The sequence below is a fragment of the Mangifera indica genome, chromosome 1, assembly GCF_011075055.1.
Source record: "Mangifera indica cultivar Alphonso chromosome 1, CATAS_Mindica_2.1, whole genome shotgun sequence".
Classification (NCBI taxonomy): domain Eukaryota; kingdom Viridiplantae; phylum Streptophyta; class Magnoliopsida; order Sapindales; family Anacardiaceae; genus Mangifera; species Mangifera indica.
The window spans coordinates 16563370-16588275 of NC_058137.1; the positions used below are offsets into that span (position 1 = coordinate 16563370).

General features: G+C 32.5%; 2 protein-coding genes and 1 long non-coding RNA gene across 5 annotated transcripts; all 3 read right to left on the reverse strand.

Moving 5' to 3' along the window:
- Positions 1–1245: 1245 nt before the first annotated feature.
- On the reverse strand, positions 1246–5369 carry LOC123208883 (ribosomal lysine N-methyltransferase 3). 3 transcript variants are annotated; one of them, XM_044626512.1, is made up of 6 exons: positions 5236–5369; positions 4749–5121; positions 4160–4356; positions 3342–3600; positions 2125–2171; positions 1246–2034 (listed from the first exon to the last, which is right to left on the reverse strand). In XM_044626512.1, exons 1-6 carry the CDS (start codon positions 5244–5246, stop codon positions 1488–1490), a joined length of 1434 nt encoding a protein of 477 aa, XP_044482447.1. In that variant the 5' UTR covers positions 5247–5369; the 3' UTR covers positions 1246–1487. The 3 variants fall into 3 exon arrangements, with proteins under 3 accessions (XP_044482447.1, XP_044482440.1, XP_044482455.1); XM_044626505.1 differs by having other exon boundaries at positions 1246–2171; XM_044626520.1 differs by lacking the exon at positions 5236–5369 and having other exon boundaries at positions 1246–2171; positions 4160–4360.
- An 810-nt stretch (positions 5370–6179) lies between these two features.
- On the reverse strand, positions 6180–24022 carry LOC123221818 (CCR4-NOT transcription complex subunit 11-like). The gene is made up of 12 exons (XM_044644742.1): positions 23694–24022; positions 21747–21857; positions 21379–21465; positions 20612–20665; positions 20335–20480; positions 20040–20190; positions 19822–19959; positions 9553–9624; positions 9391–9464; positions 9144–9285; positions 6977–7055; positions 6180–6592 (listed from the first exon to the last, which is right to left on the reverse strand). Exons 1-12 carry the CDS (start codon positions 23838–23840, stop codon positions 6480–6482), a joined length of 1314 nt encoding a protein of 437 aa, XP_044500677.1. The 5' UTR covers positions 23841–24022; the 3' UTR covers positions 6180–6479.
- On the reverse strand, positions 13180–19810 carry LOC123221828. Its single transcript, XR_006503296.1, has 3 exons — positions 14644–19810; positions 14469–14548; positions 13180–13313 (listed from the first exon to the last, which is right to left on the reverse strand). It is a non-coding gene; the product is annotated as an uncharacterized LOC123221828 (long non-coding RNA).
- Positions 24023–24906: the final 884 nt, after the last annotated feature.

The window sequence follows — 24906 nt, forward strand, 5'->3', positions numbered from 1 at the left end:
ATTTTTCAAACTAAACTAAAAAGCGGTTTGAAAAATTTTTAAACTAAACCAAATCATTTTAGGTTTCAAACGAAACCAAACTAAACTAAAAAAACAATTTGATCCGGTTTGGATTACGACTTAAATCATAATTATCAGTATTTTACAATATATAATATATATCGTATCCTATAATATGATACGATACAAATAGAAAACGATACGTATGATAAGATGTATCGAATTAATATGATACAGTAAACATATCATATGATACAATACTTATCCTACGATATGATACATATCTTTTATACGAATTGATATATTTTTTTAGAGAAAATGAATGCATTAAGGGTATATATGAAAAATTTTAAAATATTAAAGGTGTTTCCTAATCTTTTTCCTATTTCATCTCCTCTCTAATCGATTTTTTATATTAATCAATTTTTTATATTTATGTAACAAAGAGGATGAGTTACAAATTTATTAGTTACAATTCAAATTTAAATTAAAAAAATTAACATCTTATTATATTAGATGTAGATAAAATAAAGATAATGTCTTGCTATGGTAAGAAATTATTATTTTTCATCGTGGGTGTAAGATACAAATGGAATATAGACGAATAGATTACTTCCTTTGGACAAGAGACATATACCTATACATCAAATCGTTAGATGCTACTCTAGTAAGTAGTGTTTTCAAATGCAATCCGACAAGTTTGGACAAAGGGTAGTTTTACCTTATAATACCATACAATACTTTTCATTCTTCACCCTTGGCTAGAGACCAGTGCAGTGGGCTATCCACTAATTTGGAAAATTAAACAGCGGTGAGGATTTTCAGGACGTATGAGGTAGATTTGGATTATGTTATTGGTTAATCTAGAAAATTATGTCATTTCAGGACCAATTATACAATAAATGCAAAATTGAAATTAAAATATTGAACATCAATTGATGCAGTTAATTTTAAGAAAATACTATGATTTGGTAAAAGAAGCATGTCTTTATTATTAGGAAAAGTAGTTTTACTGACTCAACACTTGATCTAAATGAATGAATTATTGAATTTGATCAAATTTCCTTGTGTGTTGTTGGGTCTATTTTTGCATTATATATAATCTCTAAATTACAAGAAAATGAAGAAGAAAAAATATCATTCAGTACTGTAACAGCGGTCTACCTTTCATTGTACTAAATCTCTTACTCTGAAACAGCGCCAATTAATCAATATTATTTAGCCAATAGATAGTAAAAGAAAAAATGAAAAGAAAGTTGTTCTATGAACAAGAGAATATGTTACATGCATAAGTGAGACACATAAATAACTCAATCAATTATCAAAATAGTAAACAACTACAAACATAAGCTACATGACATCCTAACTGATACAACCCTGAGAAAAATTACCTTAAATGACATTTCTGTCCTATCACCGGCAGCATCCTTGCATCTGAACATCATGGAAATTTTATTGAAAGGATTAATGCTGCACCCTACTCTGAATTAATTCTGCATCATACTTCTCTTTAATCTCTTTCTCATAGAGCTCCTTTTAGCAGTTTTCAGTGACTGCATATGAGTTGCTGCATTCTTTCGCAAATTCTCCATAATCCTTCTCTCACTTACGCGTAGTACCAAAGAATGGTAAAACTTCCTATCTTGTACAGAACCACTTCTCAAAACTTCAAGATCATCTTCTTTTGACCTCGAGGCATAAAAACTCTCCCGCACATCTGCTAATGACAAGAGCGCATCACAAACACCTTCTGTGAAGAATACTTCTTTGCTCATATCCAAAGTCTTTTCAAATGCAACATTCTTTTTCTCCGATAATATTTTACTTAGTGCTTCACTATAACTCTCACCAGCTGATAAACTAAGATCCAACTTATGAAATGTATCTTCAGGCATTAACATGATGTATAATAATATAAGCAATTCAATTTGGGGCTCTCCATCAGATGCTATCTCAAAATATTCAGAACTTTGACTGACACATCCAGAGTATCCTAATCTTCTCCACAAGGACAACCTTGCTCTAGCATGTCGGCTAGAAAATAAAGATGAACTCCATTGAAGTACCAACTCCAAATCAATATTCACTATGTCATATGAGTTTTCTGGCTCCGTGAACCCATACCTGTGTAGGAGTGCAGCATTTCCAACCAACCCATAGGTATTGAAAATCTAAAGGGAAAAAAAAACACACCATGACCAAGTAAAAAGTAATTAATAAGAGGAAAACATCTTTAATCACCTCGACTAAATTATACATTATTTATAATATGATGATTGAATTACAAATACATTAGAATATATTTAATAATGAAATTGAAATTTGTTGGAGAAATAATGTTCTCAAACACAAATTTATTATAATGATAACATCACAAAATTAATGACTCAAGATACATGAAAATAAGAAGTAATGATCGCATTATATTGCCTCCCTAAGCTTAGAGTAAACTATCTACGAACAGTTTTTCTCTTTCAACTAGAAAATATTACTGGGTCATATGTTCAATGCACTCCAACTACATCAATGCACCAAGTTAAAATCTCCGTGGTGATATTCAAGTGATCTTGTTTCACATGGAAAGTAGACTTACATTCTTATATACAACTTTATACACTAACTGTCAGTAATTAATGATATAAAAAATCTCATGTTATGTCTTCTATGTATGAGACTTTTCATACATAACAATGATTAAGATTTAAGTTACAGACTCTCAACAGTATATCATAATATCAAGTCAATGGTAATCTAAAACGGGTATTAACATTCAATGGTTCAAAACCATAAGCAACCATACCTACTTTACCAAATGAAAGCGAAAGACCAGAATGGCAGAATATTCTGGAACTCAAAAACCTGAGGGCACATTTTAAATACAAATAAGGGGTCCTATATGAAAATAAATCAACTGTACAATAACTTAATGACTCAGGCCAGTGACATATCTAATACTCTCACACAGCCTTCAAGTAAAGCCTAGAAGCATAAAGTTACTATTATTTGTATATCTTTCTTCAAATTTGTGGCAAGTAAGATCTTGCTTGGAGGCAGCATAAGTTTCACAAGGAAACAATCATAAAGAAACATTCAACTGGTAGATATGTTGGGCCCTCAAACAAGAAACCACATTGTTCAGTTTCACACCAAGTATAAACAAAAAATGCCAATTAACTCAACAAATATTGTATTGTTTAGTTGAAACAACTCAATGCACATTGATTGAATTCAAAATCTATAAAGTGAATGTACTCATTGAAGCCACTGATTAAAAAAATAGAAAAAAAAATCAAATATGAAGGACACAACACAAGGATATTAGTAGAAGAAAATATACTAACCTCGATTCCAGCTTTGACTTCTTTCACCATAATCATTTGCAACACTGAAGGATCATCCCCTGAATAAGAAGAATGTTCTGTGTCACTGCTGTCAGAAGAATTTTTTCCCACTGGAGGAGCAGTCACTTCCCTGTTCAGGTCAGAACGTTCAGTTGATGATTCATCTTCATGATGGTCATTGTCATCGATATGATCAGATTCTTGATGCCAAGGTACTGAGGAGAAGTGGACATCCTCAGCACCAGTTTTATGATTAAAGCTGCAATGCATGAGATATGTCATTTAAGGACAACGAAAAGAGACTTGCAGCACTGAGATACTGCAAGTGCATTCCTTCCAAGCACAAGCAGCAAGATGTGCATCAATGTTATTCTTAAGTAATTTTTTATTATTAATATACAAGTAGTGTAAAAAACTACAAATGCATTGATAAACTAGTAGAGCTTTGAAGACGAAAGTGGATTCATTATAAGTGATAAATGTATAAGATTTCAACAATTGAACTTGGCTGAGATTATTAGGTTAATACAAAATTATACATCAAGAAGAGAAGATACAATTTGGCATAGAACTGAGAAGTGATTAGACAATCACAAATGATAAAACATGTGGTGAACTCACACAACTGCAAAAAATTTCAATTAGTTGTTTCTATTTCAGCCTATCATCGCAAATGAAAAGGCAATAACAAGAATGATAATTTCACAAAATATGTCTATACTAACAAGAATGCATGAATGCATGAGTCCAATGTCATTTGTTCAAAATATCAAAGCCCCTATAGGTTGGATATGTTACAAAAGAGACTACACACTTACAGATCTGCCAAGGGGACCATTCCATATTCATGATAATCGTCAATTTCAAAAGATCTAGAAGCAACAAGACTTTTTGCAGCAATGTACTCTTCAACACCAAAAAAGTGTGCTTTACCCTTCAGAGGAGCCAAATCCAAAAGGGATCGAATATATTCTTTCCAATCCTCATAAATAAACTTTTTATCTTCTTCAACTATCTGCCTAGAATTATGACACAAATAATCAGACAACTTTTTTCAAGCTAAAAAAGAAACTTCGAATAGAATTTCACACTGTTAGCTGCAAATTGACTTTATCAAACGACTTACCAAGAAAACTTTATTAAACAATCCAGATAATCAAAAGAAAATAAATAACTAACATGCAGGCATTGTTCCATTACTCCGTAAAAAAAACCTTAAGCACACCAAATGTGAGGGACTCAAAGCTGGAGAACTTTAAAAAGCACTTTACCAAAAGGTCAAACAACTTAAACTAAATTGAACCCCTATGTATTTTTTTCACTCCAGTTATTATATAAAAACTACAAAGTAAATGAATTTTCTTTATCTCAATCTAACAATTAAATTTTCCAACAAATTTACAGTACCTTGTGAAGCTCAGTCCCACACAAAAGAGAATCAATTTCAGCAAGAGACCAAGCAAACGGCACACACTCTTGATGAGGCAAGAGCTGCAGATAACCAGCCCAAGGAGACTCCTCCCCCAAGCTCCTCTCATACATCAAAGCAACCGATAAGCCTAAAGTACCACCCAAACCAGCTGCCTCGATTATTTCACAAGCCCCACTAGTTTTAACCGTGAGACATGCAGTTTTTGGAATGGCTGCCACCACATCACCTTCCTTCAAATCACACAAGGCCACAACGGAGATCCCTCTTTCTGGGTCGTCTTTGATATGGAGTGCATCGCTGTACTCAATGCCGTGGGAACTCATCCACCGCTTAAAAGCTCTTACTCGCCTAATTAAATACGGCAAAAATGTATTAAGTTAAGCGCGTTGACACTAAATGGGAAGTATAAAAAATGTGAGTTTCAAACAAGAATATAAAGGAAGAAGAGAATTTTCGTTTTACCTGGAAGCCATGACCGCGCAGGAAAGGAGGAGGTTTTTGTTAGGTGTTTTACTGTGAGTTTATCGTTAAGCTCGACCTTAAACAAAGGTTTTCAAACCAAGTTTGAGTTTGAATAAGGGGCAGGTAAGTTTTAGAGTTTGGGTTGAAATCAACTCAAAAATTATTTTTTTTTAATTTTAAAAATTGTTTTTTAAAATTATTTTTCTAAATTTTTTGTTCAATTAAAAATAAGTCTTAATTTAATTTTAAAATCTATCTAATAATTTATTTTACCTTTATTATTTTCTTTTTTTTTTTAATGTAATTCAAATTTCTTTCAATATTTTTTAATTAAAAAAAATATAATTTTAAAATTAAAAATTATTGTAATACCAAACTCAAAATTGAATTGAACTATTTCATAATTTATCAAACTTCCTTTAAATCTACCCTAACTTTGATAAATCTAAATTCGAACTCAGAGGATATTATTTAATCTTATTAAAACTTTTGTAAATATTTTTATATTATAATATATTTTAAACACCTTTCTTAAAATTCTCATATTTTATTTTTTGAGTTAAATTATTCCCTAAATTTGTTATAAACAAGGTAGTATATAATATACTTTTCCATATAAGTTATCGAAGCTTATCTTTTGATTTTTCTTTTTCAATTTCCAAATAAGATTTCTTTTTTTCACGAGAAATTAATTATTTTAACTTTATTTTATTCCGCTTATACGTTTTTTTTACCACATCTTTTTCATTATAGCATTTTATACAGGAAAATACTCTTTTTTTTTTTTTTCGAAATTGCCCCTCAATATAAAAGTGGAGTGAAAGTAGAGAGATAAATATAAAGTCAACTAAATAGATTTCGGCTAAAAGAGTAAATAGAAATTTGTTTACAAACAAGGATATTTTTGTCCAGAAATAGAAAAAGTATAATTATGTCAATTTCAATTCAATTCAATGGTGCAAAGAAATGCATTTAAAGTTTCCTTCCTAAGCTTTGTTTTAAAAAACCATATGCAAACTAAGCAGCCACCTGCTAATACTTAAATTAAACATAATCAACAGAAAGGTCCTAAACCTGTATGATGAAATTATCTATCTTATTGCATAAATAGCTCACCAAATTGGATTCCTAAACTTTGACAACTGATGGAAACTTAACACACAACTTATTACTAATGTTATAATTAACCAACCCAGAAAAGATTAGAAATGAGATACTGCAGGACCAACTAAGAATTTCAGTCTTCATTCAATCAAATCGAAGCCCAGGTTCTTCAGAAGCCTAAATAATATTGCTGCCTCTCTAATTCGAGAAAACTCAATGCAAAATGCTTGAACTTCAATGAAAAGATCCTTAACTGCAACGACAAAATCATAATGGGTGAGAATCAGAAACAATTGCTTCAACACACATTAATACAAGTGCTGTACTTTTTTACTGGCTACCAATGTATTTATACAAGAATGTGAAGTCAACAAAATAATCATGCATCTAGTAGTTTATCCAATCAACAGAGTATTTTCACAAACAAAAATCTTCCCTCAGCGCATAAAAATACATACAGACACACAGGTAGCTTGATCAGTAATTTCTTACTCCGTTTTTCACAACTTCAATTTTCATTTAACTTTAAAAAAAAAAAAATCATGCTTATATGCAGCCCAAAATTATTATAGTAACTGCTATGACACAATATTATAACTAAGGGAAAAAAGAAATGATACGGCAAAGAGAAACTCACCATCAATAATTTTATTTCGGATTAGACTCTGTAAGAAAACACAAACAAGCCGTACCAGTCTGTTCTGCATGTACTTATCCTGAAAAATAGCATAAAGATTTGTGAAACTCTAACAAACTATATAAATAAAAGGATGTTTGGGGGAGGTTCCAGGACATTTATGACACAACTTTCAAGTAATTAGATCAGCATATTTGAATAATCGATATTTGATGCAACTAATACAAATAATGCATCATGAAAATGATCAGTAATTTTAATCTCAACCACTCAAATGTATTAATCTAAGGGCTCATAATTTAGGTTGGTAATTGTGTAAGAAATATAGGACTCAAGAACATTTTCCAGAATGTTTTGGTTTAAACCCTTAAATTCTAGACTTGTTTATCCTGATCCAAAGATATAAAGCATTAATGATTTGACAACAATAAATGTGACCATGACTTAAGTTTTTAACCATTGAATAAAATAGGTAAGGCAAGAAAGTTAAAACTGTACCAAAGTTTTATGCCGAAAATTTTAGTTAAAGATCCCAAATCAACTAACATTCTATGTAAGTTGCTGCATGAAAGATCAACTATTCAATAGGCACCATGCATCCATCACAACTTCGGACAGTCCACAACTTTAACAAAACTTCAACAGTCTTAGAACTTCAATGCATAAAATTTTAATATTTAATTCACAAGGACCAAACTTCTAGGTAGACCTACCACCAAACATCACTATGTGAACTCTCTTGCATTTGAGATCTCTCACTGACACTGTATAAATTTCAAGATTCCTTTGATTATGTTTAAACCAGAAAACAAAGTACCACCTACAGCTTCTAGCTTGAACCCGGCTCATGATCAAATACATACTTGTGAAAATTTTCAAAGAAGTCTCAACATTTGTTTGTTTTGTAAGTGCATGAATTGTTGAAGTGTAATGGATGACATAGACCCGTTGTTCCTCCTTTAGTATAAATTGAATGAGGTAACTAATTTATTTTAGGTGATTCTGAAAACCTGTGCTGCAATGATTGTTGGACGATGTTTATGCTTTCACCGCATGTAGAAAAAATGGTGCGGTAATGAGCTGTGAATTTCAGGTCACTAATTTATTTTAGGTTATTTGGACAGGAAAGAAGATGATTTAAATGAGTATAATGAGGAAGACATTTTCTCTGCAACTTACCACATAATCTGTACAAGCAGAATGGTTTGAGTGTATTGCTATGATTCATTTTGTACAAGCACACACATTCTCTGCATTATCCAAGGGCAGTATTCTACGTTACTAACATTACAAGAAAGATAAAGCTTGAGGCTTGTCTGCGTAAATCAAACTTCATTACAAATGGCTTCTACTTGTCCAAAGTCATCAAGCTACACGTGGAGAAGGCTTGTGAGGAACAAAGCAAAAGAATAAAAAATCCTTATTGGAGAAAAATGGACGATGTTAAGAGGAAGAAAGATGCAAGATGAAACCACTAAAGGTAAAAGCTGTTAATAATTCCTGAGCTAGGCTTTTGTGAGGGATATGGTCCAACACTGCTAGGGAGAAACTGTAAATAAAATGTTTAATCACTATTTCATAGTGGAGTATTGCTAGGTTGGATGCGGTCCTATGGTATTTCCCCACAAGGGATTTTTCACAACAAAAGATATTGTCCTTCCCAAATAATTTGCCACAATGAGATTTGATACTTTGGATTGGAAGTAAGAATGAACAGAAAAACAACACTCAATGCACTGATAAAATACAAAGGCCTGTTTGCAATACCAATGAATCACAATATTAATTAAAAAGCCAAATGCATAAATCCTTAGATAAAATACTAAGGAACTTCTTTTGCAATGTTTCCCGCATTCTGATCTCATCTTCCTTAAAACTGTATACTGTCTATTTTTTAACTTATTCTTTTTTCCTGTCATGTCCTCCTGTGGGTAAAAACTAGTTTAGCTGGTAGATTTTCTTTTAAGTGTATAAGAGATATTGGTAGGCCACTTATCTGCTTGCAACTCCCCCTATTTAATTGACCAATTAGTTCAAATCCACTACCCTTAATCCAGCAAAACAAAGCAGGTATCAAGTTTACTATCTTCGTTACACAATGCTTTATATACGTTTAAACAATTAGAGTAAAAAAAAAAAAAAAGGAAAACATAGCAAAGAGGATTACCTTGACGTTCTGACAAGATGATATACAGTTAGTTATGTACATGCGAACAAATTCCTTTGGAAGTTCAACAGCTGTTGTTAGCCTGTTTACAACTTCCATTGAATGTAGACTCATGTCCATATTGACAAGAACCGTATAATACCTGTGCACACATACAACTAGGAATCATAAATTTCAGATATAAAACTAAGTACAACACTTTGACTATGATAGAAGAAAAAAATTAATTAATACAACAAAAACATACTCTGAAATTTCAGGCGAATTTATTAACTTTGTAAGAACATCAACCGCAATTAGTGGATTGTTTTCCACCAACTCCTGATATCAAGAGAAGAGGCCTCGAAACATAAGTGCATGTTAAATTATGCATATATAAGAAAAAAACCATGGGATTATCATGACATACTGGTAGTTTCCTTGGCGTCAGTCCACAGTGATATACAAGCTTTGGATCATTTGCCAACTCCACTACAACTTGCTGGAAAAGAAAAAGGACAACTTTAGCTTTTTTTATCTTTTCAACCTATTGATACAGTAAGTTAAATGAATAGTTTGCTATGCTTCCTTCTTGAAAGTGCTGCAGACAGAGGGCTCGATCAGTCTAATAGCTTAAACTCATTGTAAATAACGTTTGTGCATTTAAATGTAAATAAGATGGTATCATCAAAGAAATGAACTATTGTTCAAGCTATTTCCCTTGCTTCCTAATGACAACAGAATGATGAAACATGAAAGAGATTTCTGTCCTCTTCTGTTTGCAATTCTAATTGGTCAAGGACTGGAAAGATAATGACCTAGAAACCCACCAATAAACCTTATTCTTCATCACTTCAGATTTCAAATATAGTTTGATATTGATTATAAAATGGAAGATACTAAAAGAGACATGCAGTAAGAGTGACAGTGATGACAATGATAGTTGTGGTTGTGGTAAAGGTACAGAGAAGGCACTGCTATAGTCTGTCGGAGCCATCCAATAAAATTGGAACGATACAGAGAAGGCACTACTATTGCAATGTTGATGGAGATGATAAAACCTTGGATATGACATTAAAGATGTGCCAGCTTAATAGAATGTATATTCTAGTAATAGCTTCTTCAGTGATGATGTCAGTGACTGCAATTATGGTGGATGACATGAGATAGACAATTGTGAAGAAAACAATCATCACCATACACAGGATAAAATGAGTATGGTAACATTTAGAACAGTAACATTTACAATGGCAACAGTGGTTATGATGGCACAGCCGGTGACAGCTAAAATGATCGCAATGATGTTTAGAGGTGTGGGCAATTAATATAGGTCATGATATTAGTGATACAATAATTCAACTGTCCAGGATTCACAGTGTTGGCTTTTAGTTTGGATTTTAAACCCAAGAGAATACAAACCCTTAGTTGTAGTGCAAAAGAACAGAAACTTGGGGCAATACATAGAATACTTTAGAAGAACAATGGAAAGAAGACTCAAGAACAAATTTCAAGTAATAAAAGTGAGCAAGCAAGTTCTTCAACAATTAAGTTTTGCATTCAGAATTTGTTCCCTTTGTCATAGCCCTCATATTAGCCTCCAACATAATCAAAATTCTGCTGGCCAAATAAAAAGATACACTAGTAGCCGAGAAATCAATTGTAACAGCACCTAGAATCACATTGAATAACCATAAATAACATTTAAAATATTAACATAAATTTACAGGATAATTTAGTAAATTCTTAGAAAAACATAATTCAAACTAGAAATTCAAACTGCCACAATGAAAGAGAACCCAAAAGACAAATGTTTCATAATATTCCAATTGATTTAAATTTTTATTTTATTTCTCTTGAAGTTCCATAATTAATGCAATATAAAAACTAGCCAGTTTACATAATCTGACAATAAAATTCACTATAAATTGATTCTTAATGCATATGAACCTAGGTCATACCAGTGGACAATCAATTTATATCAGCTAATTATTTCAAATTCATCATCCTTCCTTTCTAAACAATATTCTCATGCCTCCAAAAATTCTATAAACTGCCTAGCAGTAAATCAAAACCTCATTCTCAACAAAAACTTGCACTCTAAAAAGAAATTTCCAAACAGATCCTAAATGTTATTCCATAGAGAATATTTTGAGGAAAGAAATGCCATTATCTCAAAATCCACACTGTTAGTCTTGTAAGAGAGGGAGGAGCAGATATGATCATTTCACAATAGCCATGAAGAAGTCACATGGCATCTACTTATTTTCCATAATTGGCTTCAACTTATGGTCCGTGACTTTACTTTCTTCCATCATTCTTTGGTGGCAGAGGTGAGTAACTATTTGTTACAGGGTGACAAATTCTTAGCAGTTTTTTTTTAACATTGTTTTGTGGTACCTTCAATTTATACAACAACCATATCATATGCCATGTAACTGAATACTTGAAGGAACATTGAGCATGCCATTTGATAAAAAATCTGCAGTTTTCCGAATAAAATAGATCAAGCTCAATGTCACTTAATTTATTGCTATCAACAACTGGTTACTGATAATGGTTAAGGAGTAGGATGGTAGATGATCCATGAATAGGCTTCCAAGTGGTATACATCTTAATGCTCAGTCCATATATTCTGAGGACTTTTCCAATACCACTGCTCTGCTAAAATAATGTAGCTGCTTTATAGCTATTTCTTATTCACTTCAATGCAAAAAGTATATAATTAATGCCTTTTCTTTGCCCTGGATTTCTTTCTCCTGCCCCTGCTTTAGGATTCTTGCCCAATCCTGGGTTTCCTCAAACCAATGAACAAAAGAAGAAATAATTCATTAAAGAGGTTTCAACAATGCTCTTCTTTTGGAAAAAGCTCACACCAAACCAGTGCACCAAAAGCTGATAAACTCAATATGGGAAACCACAAGGTACATCAAACTTGACTCAGAATGAAAACTAAACCTTTCACTAAATGAACACCAAAATAAATAGATGGTAAGTAGATTCCAATGTTCTTGTGTGGCCCTATTATGGTAGTAAACAATTTCTTGAATTAAATTGGTTTCACAAATGCAAGATGACAGGAAAAAAATGCCTAAATTCAGTATAGATGGTTAAAGACTTCCACAAAAATAAATAAATGATTATGCATCAAGATCCATCATTTTGTTTAATCCTTACTTAATATACAAAATGTGTAATAATTTTCAATTTTTTATTGCATTTAACAGTTCTATTTTTAATTTTTAGTAATTAATGATGATTGAGTAGCTAAGGAAACACTATCTGCAATCCCCTGGGAAAAAGCTATTTAGGTGTCATTACAATACATATTGGCCACAAAAACATCAGGACATCAGCATCAACTAGAACTTCAATTCATCCTCTCCACAAGCTTACTAGGTCTTAATATAAATATCTTACAAGCAATAACATTTCAGAATTTCTTTATCTTAGAAGGTCTGATTCTGGTTGAAGATTTAATTCATGTTAATTTCACAAAATATTGATTAAGTCAATATATTAGGAAAAGAATAATTGAAATATTGTATTTTCCCTTTCTTTCTTTGATTTATTTCCATTTTGTACAGATTGTATTTCCTTAATTTCTATAACATATTTGTATAAATTCCTTTGATGGAAAATAGAAAAATACGGAAGAAATTATTCAAATCAGAAACCTCTATATAGTGGTTTATGATTTTTTTTTTTTAAATCTGTCTACAAGTTTTTACTAGGAGGACCCTATAAACCTGTCGGAGATTTGCCAAATGCCTTTAAGCTTGTTCAAGACTTGCCAGAAAATCATAAGTTTACCAAAAACCTGTGGGAAAACCACCTCTGACCCCAGAAACAACCGGAAGCCGCAGAAAAATTACTTCAAACCTTAGACTTGCCAGGAACCTGCCACTAAACCACCTCTGACGCAGAAATTGTTGGAAACCTACCAAAGCCACTCTGACCTCAGAAACTACTGGTAAGACTCTGTTGCCACTGGAAAATTGGAGATTTTCCCAAAATTGCAAATCTACCACTGTCGATGTCAAAAACTATTTATCTCTGTCGTTGCCGAAACCTTTAAGATTTGGCCCAAAAACTGCTGATCAGACTATTGATGTTGGAAACTCTCTGACCAGATATTGTTGACCTATCTTCATCACATCTGTCATTGCCGAAAATTTCCAAATTTGGTGTTGCCTGAGAGAAAATATCAATTATACCCTTTTATATCTTGAAACTATCAAACACACCCCCATAGTTCCAACAATTATCAAATACACTCATGTAGCTCATAAAAATATCATATACAATCCCATAGTCCTAGGAAATATTAGATTAGCCATGTAGCTCCTACAAATATCAAATACAATCTCATAGTCCCAGAATAATTGGAGTACAACAGACTTTTCATGCCAGACATGGACATAAATAACATCAAACCCAAAAAAGGTAATCCCTTGAACTTGTCTTTTGAACAGGTCACTTTACTTCAGCAACTCTTAAATCAAACAATAAATGGCCAAAGGAGTAGAGAACTCGACTTCCCAGAATTCCATAGCCCCTATGGTTCATATAGGTAATTTTTTATCTAAAACAATTTATGCAAACTGTTGGATGGTAGACACAAGAGCATCTAATCATTTAACTGGGTCTATGGAGAAAATGGTAAACCATATAAAATGTGATGGAAGTTTGAAGGTGTCACTCGCAAATGGTGAAACATCCCCGAAGAAGGAAAGGGAAAATTCTCTCGTCAAACTTCACTTTCAAACTCAATTTGCATGTTCCAAAGCTCAAGTGCAATCTTTTTTAGAAAAGTAGGTTAGCCAAGGATATGCACTATATAGTGAGATTTTTTCCTTCTTATTGTGTATTTCAAGACCGATCTTCGGAGAGGGCTGATCTTTGGACAATTAGCAGTGCTAAAGAACTAGACAACCTTAATTATTACTTAACAAATGAAGCTCAAGGAAAATCTTCTTTTCAGCTTTCTCTAATTAAGAGGTAACACTTTAGCGTAAAAAACTTAATCACCCTAGTTTTCCATATTTAAGGTCATTGGATCCACATTTGTTTACCAACAAAGAAAATTTGTCCTTTGAATGTGAATCTTGTATGCTTGTTAAATAGACTCATACCCATTATCCAATTCATACATTTAAACCTCTTAAACCTTTTCATTTGATCCATAATAATATTTGGGGTCCAACATGAACATTGAACTTAAATGATAACCGTTAGTTTGTCATATTCATTAATGATCACCAGGACATGTTGGGTTTATTTAATGAAAGAAAAATCCAAAGTCAAGAAAAATGATCACCAGGACATGTTGAGTTCATTAATGATCACCTAGACACTGAACTTGTTTACTGATATAAATGATGTTGATCGTTTGGGAGATAACGATGACGAAGATGATATCATCTCTTCTGCAAAGAAAATTTCAAGTGGTGCGAGTAAATATTTTTATCAAAATAGCAGCTTCAATCAACGATCTAATATTAAAGGTCGTATGGATGCTTACATGGCTAAAAACTCCACCAAAATAGGGCAAAATAAAAAGAAAGATGCGATGAGACAATCTACTATAAATGAAGCCTACAAAAAGGAATTAAGGGAAAAGGTTTGTCAAGATATTGCTAGGTGGATGTATGATGCAGACATAGCTTTTAATGTCGTGAATTATCCTAATTTTAAGGCTATGATTAAGTCAATTTGGCAACATGAAGTTGAGATGAAACCACCCAATTATTTTTTTGGTGATGGATGGACAGATAAAACTCATAGGACTCTAATAATTTTTTTGGTGAATTCCCCTAGCGGATTACATTGAGTCTGTTGATGCTTTTGCATATGCAAAAACAAGAGAAATTATTTGAATTGTTTGATTCGGTGGTGGAGAAGAGTGGTGCACAACATGTAGTTCAATTTGTAATTGACAATGCATCGAACAACATATTAGTTGGTAAGAGTTTAAATTTTGAACTTTTGTTTATTTTTTCCAATCAATCCTCATATATTGAAATTTACATGTAATTTGAATATCTTATTTGTTTTTCAGGAAAATTGTTACAAGCTAAGAGGACTTATTTATATTTCACACCTTGCGTGACATATTGCATTAATCTAATATTAGAAAATTGTCTGTTATTACAAGAACTATGAAAAAAGCTATTGCTCTCAATGGATATATCTATAATCAGTCTGACGTGGAATATATGATGAGACAATTCATAGGGATTAAAGAGTTATTTAGGTTAGCTATTACAAGATTTGCAATAACATTTTTGACATTGCAACACATTTATCAACAGAAAAATAATTTGAGGAAAATATTTACATCAGAGGAATGGACACACAGTAGATGGGCAGAGGAATCAATTGGAAAAAGAACTACATCATTGGTCATCCAGTCTACAATATGAAATAATATCCCTTATATTTTGAAGCTATTTGGTCCTCTTGTTGGAGTGTTCCATTTAGTTGATGGTGAAAGAAAAATTGCAATGGGATATATATATGAGGCTATGGTAAGGGTTAAAGAAACAACTATAAAATCTTTCAAAGAAGATGAAAAACATAAGTATGAACATGTACTTGAGATGACTAATCGTAGATGGGATTGCTAGCTTCATCACCCATTGAACATAGCAAGGTATTATTTAAATCCCAAATTCTATTACGCTAACCCTGATAGGATGGAAGTAGATACTAAGGTCATAAATGGTTTGTATAAATGCTTGCAAAGATTGGTCCCAACCACGGATGAGCAAGATAAAATCAGTGATGAGTTATCCTTGTATAGGAGAGGTGGAGGTTTATTTGGGATAAATCTCGTTGTCAAACATAAAGAAACAAAATCACCAGCTGAGTGGTGGAATGTTTATGGATCGAGTTGTCCACATTTGCAAAAATTTGTTGTCAAAATTTTTAACCTCACATGTAATGCTTATGGCTGTAAAAGGAATTGGGCTGTGTTTGACCATGTAAGTATTAATTAGTTATACTTACATAATCATTCAATATATATTATCCTACTCTCATTTACTTTTTAATATGTGTACTAATCAATATGTATTTCATATATATACAGGTTCATAACAAGAAGAGAAATAAATTAGCACAACAAAGATTAAATAATTTAGTCTTTGCAAAATACAATTGAGTATTGTAACGTCAACATTCAATTATCGATAGCATAGACCCAATTTTGCTTAATACAATTGATGAAAGTAATGAATGGCTGATGGGGCAAATGGAGGGTGCAAATGACATTGATGGTGATGATGAATTGGTGTTTGAAGATGATTCTTTAACATGGGGAAATGTTGCTAGGGCTAGTGAGCTTGACAAACCTATTCATGTTACAAGAGGTACTACAAGTCCTTGCATTGGTGGGGCTGAACCCACAGCAAAAAAGGCCAAAATCTTTTTTTTTTTTTTAATATAACCATAAGTCAATATCTAAGGAAAAGGAGGTTTTAGAATACAAGTCCTCAGATGAAAAAGAATGTTTTGATAAAGAAATAGATGAAATCAGAGATGAAAATTTTGATAATAAAAAATAAGATGTGACATTCAATGATGAAGATAAATACTTTGATTTCAATTAAAATACATATTTGATAAAAATTTATGTACATTGAAGAGTTTTAACATTCTTTCATGTTTTCATATAAAAATCAATTTGTGCTTTTGAGACTTCATCTATAATATTATTCTCTGAAATTTTAGTGATCAGTCTTTATTATATTTTATTTTTATTATTATTTTTTTATCGCTTTTGGTGCAAAAGCAAAGCTTTCGCTTCTCTTTTTTTGCTTAGGCAATGCAATCCCACATCGCTTTTAGGTGCTTTTCACTTTTAACAACTATGAACTACCTGTATTATGATGTTTTCTGGCTTTGTCCCTCGTTTCAGTCAAGGTGACACTATCCTTACAACTTCTTACCTAATCAATTGATTACCTTCAAAAGTCCATGAATTTTGAACTCCTCTAAATGTTATTTTAACCCATTACCCTTATCTTTGAATACTAAATTCTTTCCCATCGAAAGTATTTGGGTGCATATGTCCATAACCATAATAACCATCGCCATACATTTTCAATGTAAAGCATTAAAATGTATATTTAATGAATATTTACCAACCCAATGAGAATGCAAATTCTATTGTCCATCTACCAGCAAATTCTTTGTCACCTGAGATGTCTCTTTTATTGAAGAAAAACCCTACTAACCCAATACTCTTCTTCAGGGTGAGAAATCAAGTGAATAGTCACATTAGGATCCTACAATATCATTATTGATTTCTCTTACCTTTCCAAGTCAAGAATCCTCTATCACACACTTAACCAATGGAATTGAACATTCACTTACGCCAACTAAAGTCATAACAACTGGAATTGAACTATTACTTGAGTGACTAGAAACCATACCTAAACCCAAACAAATGATTGATTAGAAGCCAAGATTCGATCTTGAGAAATCAATTATAGTTTACTCCAAAAGACCTAAGCTAGTTCCTAAGCATTGCCAAACGTCCAAACCAGAGAAAAGTCCTAAGGAGAACCCATTAACAACAGCCAATTTGGATCTTCCCATGGCTCCAAAAAAAGTGGTGCAATCATGCACTAAACACTCACTTACCAATTTTATTACATATTTTCAATTGTCTACCTATTTTAGAGCATTTCCTAAAGTAGTTGATAGAGTAAATATAATAAGGGATGTTTAGGAAGCTTTGAATAATCCAAAGTGGAGTGTAGCAAGTCATGAAGAAATGAAAGCCTTAATTGACAATAGTACATAGGATGTGATAGATTTACCTAAAATTAAGAAGACTATATGGTGCAAAGGAGTCTTCACAGTTAAATACAAAGTTGATGGCAACATTAAATGGTACAAAGCAAGGTTGGTGGCACATGGATTTACACAAGCCATAATTGGGAGATCATAAAATTTGATATTATAAATGTTTTCTTGAATGGTGATCTTAATGAAACATTAATAAGTATACCACCAAGATTTGAAGAAAAAGACAAAATTGGGAGACTTTACAAAACTAAAGAAAACACCATTTGGTCGAGAACAATCACCAAGAACATGGTTCAAAAGATTTATAAAAACTAATTATAGTACTAAGATATTTGTATTAATCGTCTATGTAGATGATATCATAATTATAGGTGACGACAATACAGAGATAATGAACCTCAAAAAATATTTGAAGATAGAATTCAAAGTTTAAAACCTATGTTCTATGAGATACTTTCTCGGAATGGAGATATCAAGGAGCAAAGAAGGGATCTTTATTTCTCAAAAGAAATATACTCTTGACTCCTAAGAGAAATAAGAATGTTAGGGAGTAAACCAACAAAAATACCTTTGGGCAGAAATTGAAAGTGTAAAAAAGATGTTGCTCCAGTAGAAAAAGGGAGATACCAAAGGTTGATAGGAAAGTTAATCAATTTATCTCTTACTCAACCCAATCTTGCTTATTTCGTTAGTGTGGCAAACCAATATATACATTCTCTTACTCAAACACACTTTAATGCAGCCATGCATATTCTAAAATACTTAAAAGGGACTTATGAGAAGGGATTGCAGTTTCAAAAGAGTGAGAACAAAGAGATAGTTGGCTTTGTTAACGCAAATTGGGCTAGTTCACAACAAGATAGCCGCTCCACCTCAAGTTTTTGTACAAAACTATGGGGTAATTTAGTAGCTTGGTGAAGCAAAAAGCAGTCCCTGGTTGCCCAACATAGTCTTAAGGCTCAATTTAGGGCAATTGCTCAAAAAATTTTGAGTTGATATGGTTCAAAGAATCCTTGAGGACTTATAGCTATCTGAGAACAATCCTATTGTTCTCTATAGTGCTAGGAAATCTGCTATTAATATAGTGCATAACTCAGTTTAGTATGATGAAATGAAGCAAGTAAGAATGGACATAAATTTTATCAAGAGAAAAATTGAAAAAGTAAGAATCAAACTAACATACATTCCATCTATAGCATAAGTAACAAACATTTTGACCAAAGTTATACTGGAACCAAATTTTGAATCATTAATACACAAGTTGGAAATGATTAGCCATATATTACCAGCTACAGGGGAGTGTTAAAAGATTTGATTCTATTGGAAGATTTGACTCGCACTAATTTTAGAAAATATTGATTTAGTATATTAGGAAAAGAATAATGGTTATATTGTACCTCCCTTTTCTTTCTTTCATTTAGTTCTTTTTTGTACAGATTGTATTTCTGTAATTTCTACAGCATCTTTGTAGAAATTTCCTTAATGGATAAATAGAAAAGTGTGGAAGAAATTATTCAAACCAGAACGGAATTTTCCTATAAAAAACAGAATTTATGCATCATGATTCATCTACTTAACCCAGTACAACAATGTTTATACCTATAGTCTAGCACTAAAAAGATCATATTAACTAATAGTCACAGGAGATTAGTCTTATTTGAGAGGAAAAGTTACATGTAATTGAGCTAAATACCTATTTGTAGTATGGAACATGTAAGTTTCAAAAAAATCTCATTATAAACTCATAAACTTAGTCAAACCAGTGAAACATGTGCATAGAATATACCATGCTCCGATGTATTACCATTAGAATTTTAAATAAATAAAATGATGAGGTGTGAAGGAGGTACAATGTGTTTGTATAATGTAAAATATATGTTAGAACCTCATATTGTGTAGGCTGTAAGGGTCCTTTTAAAGCTCTAGCGATCAAGTCCCGAACTGCAGCTCCTCTACTAGTATCAGCACACATATTGTGATCCCAAACAAGCTCATGATTGTTATCAGGAATAAGCCACTCAAGCTGTACAATGGCAAGATACGTTTAAGAAAACAATTATAGAACCAATGTCATAATAATGAATATTTTCAAAAATGTCATACCTCTCCATCCAAAACAGGGAACCTTGGTGGACGAGGCCTAATCCATTGAGGATTTAAGCCTTTCAATGAAAGATTTGCCAACAATTCAGTGACAGCCTCGTCTCGATCCCCAACTCCCAGTTTAGGTTTGGCTCCAGTTTGCACATCAAACCTAAAATGGGACCCTCAATGGCATTATGAACAAAAGAAATAAAAATAAATACAAACCCATTGGAAAAGCTTAAATAGACTCTAAAATATAAGTGAAAAAGAAAATAAATGTCTCATAACAGTCTTGCCACCCCGAAAGACGTACTCTGGTGAATTTGCATCACAGCCACGGGGTACATCAGGGTCTGGCAACAGATTTTTCACAACAGCATTTCTACACAAAGAATTGTATGGTTCCGAATGTACTTTATCACAATATTGTTGTTGCAACCATTCTCGTTCAGGGAAAGACTGGCAGTAACCAAATAAAACGAAATATCAACCGATGGGGAAAAAACATAATTTTTAAGAAATATCTTAAGTTATTAGGCCCAAATGAAAAAGGTAAATAGGAACACAATGTCCATATATATGAAACTTACATGAGATGAAGAATCAAAACCTTTGATGTAGTCAGCAACTGACTGTTTAAGAAACTGATACAAGAGAATAAAATAATTCAGTAACCCCTTGACAAGAGTTATTAATAGAAAAATAATTAAAATGTTTATGGGCATGACAAAAAAAATGGAAATTACATGTCAAGTTTGTCATCAACTCAACATTATACTTAGTCACAATAATCAAACATCATCTGACCAACTAAATAAGTTGAAAGATAAATTGATGCAACTCTAGTGGAGCATTTCAGAAAACTGGAATTCTTTGGTGCCTGGAGTGCAAAGTCTTAAGAATGTTAGATACATAACCAACAATAAAACTACCATGTTAAAATAATACATTATTGGACAAGAGAAGAATGCAAATAAATTTACAACTCTATGTAATACCAAGCGAAAAATAAAAATCTAAAAACTCCAATCCACTTCAGTCCCTGCCAATACACCAAGTTTTGATATTCAGGCATAAACATCTCTGACACATGATCAAAGCTCATGATTCCATGCAATACAATGTATAAATTCTTCAACTCATAAGTTGCTTCTAAATTACACAAAATTCCCAAACAACACTATTGAAGATATATTCTGTCTAATAAAATTTTTCATAAGTGCATCCCTCATTTGTTTGCAATATGCTCCTAAGTTCCTTTAAAAAGTTTAGTCACTCCCATAGCAACACAGCATTAGCAACTTTGAAAAAATATCCCTTAACATGATAAATTATAGGCTAATAAAGAAAGTAAAACCTCGTTACTACTACTAGAGCTGCCAGAGTTTAACAACTGGAGAATAAATGCCCTCTCATACTTTTCCGCTTCATCATCACATGCAGACTGCAAAAAACACAAATAAATATATACATGAAGGGATCACATCATCTATCCAAAAGCAAGAAAAATGGGACATTGTCATGAAAGGACCAACATATTCATACATTTAACATAAACAGACCATGAAAATTATGAGAAAATAAATTAAGAAAAATTAAGCGAAACATTAGACACCACTATAATTACACCCAAGCCATACATGGCCTACTCTCCATAAAGCACCAATCAAAGATTGATAAACTTACTTAATAGACACTATTACAAAAAATAACAAATTAACTTACATTTACTATTAAAGATATAAATGGGTTTGCAGAATTCTTTTGGGAAGAATAACCCTGATGTAGAATGGAAAATGCAACTAAACGTTCAGTTGCATTCAGTGCCTTCTTATCCTACAATTTAAATAATCAATTGGTTAGCAAGCTACCATAGAAAAACTTATAGTAAGAGGATGATAAGAGAAACAGCAAAAGCATAATAACAACAATAATAAAAACAGAAACTCAACTCTTATATATGACCAACAAAGAAATGCCAATCCCATACTCATTTGACAGAGATGGAAACAACATTTTTTCAACAATAAACTTAATTTTTAACCAGAACACAGCAAGATCCAACCCCAAAAAAGTGTGCCTAACTATATTATCTTTATAGATAGAATAAACCAAAAAAATTAAATCTTCTATTTGATATAAGATTTACTCTTTTAGAATGATATCCATCTATAAACAGCTTATATTATTTGTTTGGCAAGACCTCTTAAATTTATATTTAAACAACTTTGAACTGAAAAAGAAGCCCATTAAGGGCCTCAAAATCTTTTCCGATTTTAGAAGGGCATTAGGTGATCAATAATGTTCTTGCAAAAATAAAACATAACCTAAAGAATTCAATAGCTTTTTAAAACGTCATCTGCTAGAAACTGATGAAGTAAATAAAATAGCATTAACAATGACACAAAAATTTCATGTTGCAGCTTGTACTTTTTTTCCTTCTACCAGATAGGAGAGGCATATGGGCAGAAAATCAGATTAAGGAAAGATATTTCATTGCGAAAAGCAGCAATCTATCAAGTCTTTCCAAGGTTGTACGGGGAGACTATTGACATAATCCTTGTATGCTAACATGGTGAATGTTTGCTTATCTTATTGGGAATGGAACCTTAAATTTTATAAAAATCTAAATGGGAAGATGTATCATCAACGTGCTGAACTCTAGAATTGTGAGTATTCCTCTAAATGAATTGAAGGAAGTTCAGGAGGTATGACTTCCAACCTATTGGATAAGTTTGTACAAATTGTTTTTCAACAGTCTTGTAGAATCTCCTACTACAGCTCTTTCGAGACACCATCAAGAGTGATTTAAAAAACTAAAGTTCCTAACAAGGTGATCAGAGTTAGGATGGCTGTAGCTTTGAAAACTATTAAGACAAACAAAATATTATTCAAAAGAAGCCCTTCCTTTATGTTATTTGCACATTCATTAAAATTGATAGATAAAAGAATTCAAAAGAAAAAAGATTTACAAAAGGGTTAGCAACTATTCACACAAAGCTTATGTAGTTGTAGGTCATGACAACTCAAACAATTGAAAAACTAAATCAAGACAAGTAAAAGGAGTTCTGGAGTAAACAATAATGGGTAGAAGTAGTCCTAACAACAGAAGAAAAGATACAAGACTAATCCAAGCCATAGTTCTGTTATCCTCCCTCATATTATCAATTGAGATGACTCCTATCAGGTTTAGATGATCAGCAAACTGTAAACCATCTATTCTCAGGTTCCTGCAGAGCTTAATATCCCATCCCCTTCATCCTAACAACAGAAGCATTATGCCAAGATGAAAGCTTACAAATGTATCGCAAAGACCACAGAAAGCAGCCTTTCACACCCAAAATGATCTCCAAAAATCTTAGCCTTAGCCCATTACTCCCACCAACCACACATTGGACAAGACTAAGCCACTATCTACAACAAATTCAGGCAAACCGCCAAAAGCAAAGAACTCGTTATGATATGGTGAACTTCTCGCCCAGTAGTTCAGTCACTAACAAAAATTTCTATACTCAAGATTTTAATCACATATGAAAATACAAATAAAAACCCTAGCCAAAATGGCTCCAAAATTAATATCTCAATAGGTCACAAAATCTTGAAGAATAAGTTGATTCGAAAACCCTAAACAATACAGGAATAACAAAAGCGAGAAGAAAAGTAAATTATTACCTCTAGCAAAAGAGAGAGAGAGTAACAAATGGCGAAGTGACGCTGGCGAGAGAATTTGGATATGAAATCGGAGACTATCTCCTCCACCGGCTTTTGGTCCACTTTCAGCATTGCGAATAAGTTAACGGATTCTTCATAATTCAACATCTTCTTCCGTACCAGACTTTGCTCCGTATACAGTTTCAGTTTCAGATAGAGCACCAAAGCTTACACGACGAGGCGCTGACTGCTAAGAGAGAATGAAAGGCAAGGGGTAGTTCCGTTAACAGTGCTTTGAGAAATCGGCGAACGGGTTATCTCCTGGGACCAACGTGACTGTCTTTCCATATGACCAATAGGCCAAAAGATATTCCCATCCAAGTTTTGTCCTAACCCCGGAGTACCCCTAATAGTTAAAAAACTCAAATACTCGTTCATAAACAAACTTTTAAACGAACTTTTGTTAAAATTTTCTGTTAAAGAAAATGATAAAATCATTATTTAATTCTAAAATTTATATTATTTTTTCTCTTTGATTTAAAAAGCAAATAATTTTTCTCTAAGATTAGGTTTTAAAAAAGTGATATTTTTCCTCTTTCAAATTTCCTATCAAACGATAACCGCTTCCTCCTTTCGGTGTCTTCTCTCTATCTAAAGCTCTCTCTCTCCAACTGATGTCATCTGAATTTGAAAAATCTAGATGAAACTCTTCGTCTAGATGATGAAGGCATCGTCCAGAGGAATTGTCATCGTCTAAACAACAACGACACCTCCGGACCAAGGGTTCATCGTCTCAAGCATTTGCCCTTGGTCTGGATGCATTGTCATCATCCAAACAATGATAATTTCTCTAACGTCATCTAGACAAAGGGATATCTTTGGATTCCAATTGGAGGGAAAAACTTTGAATGGAGAGAAGGCGTTGGAGAGAGTCAACATTGAGAGAGAGAGAAAGTAATTGTCATTCAACAGAAAATTTGAAAGAGAAAAAAATTACTTTTCAAAACTTAATCTTGGAGGAAATGATATGAATTTTTAAGATTTTAGAGTTTAATCGTAAAATAACGATTTTATTTTTTTCTCTAATAAAAAATTTTAACAAAAATTAATTCATCGATAGATACTTAAACTTTTTAACTATTATGAATATATTTTTGAGTTTATGCTAAAACTTGGGTGCGAAATAGACCTTTGCCGTAACCAACATTAAGTCTACTCGTCAGCGCCGTGCTGT

Coding starts and splice junctions, on each gene's coding strand:
- LOC123221818 (XM_044644742.1), bottom strand. CDS start 23,840: ATGTTGAATTATGAAGAATCCGTTAACTTATTCGCAATGCTGAAAGTG. Junction 19,960..20,039: donor TCCCTGTTTTGGATGGAGAG/GTATGACATTTT, acceptor GCCATTGTACAG/CTTGAGTGGCTTATTCCTGA. Junction 7,056..9,143: donor CATCTTGTCAGAACGTCAAG/GTAATCCTCTTT, acceptor GCTATTTTTCAG/GATAAGTACATGCAGAACAG.
- LOC123208883 (XM_044626505.1), bottom strand. Junction 4,357..4,748: donor GTGGGACTGAGCTTCACAAG/GTACTGTAAATT, acceptor AATTCTAGGCAG/ATAGTTGAAGAAGATAAAAA. Junction 2,172..3,341: donor AAGTCAAAGCTGGAATCGAG/GTTAGTATATTT, acceptor TTTTCCCTTTAG/ATTTTCAATACCTATGGGTT.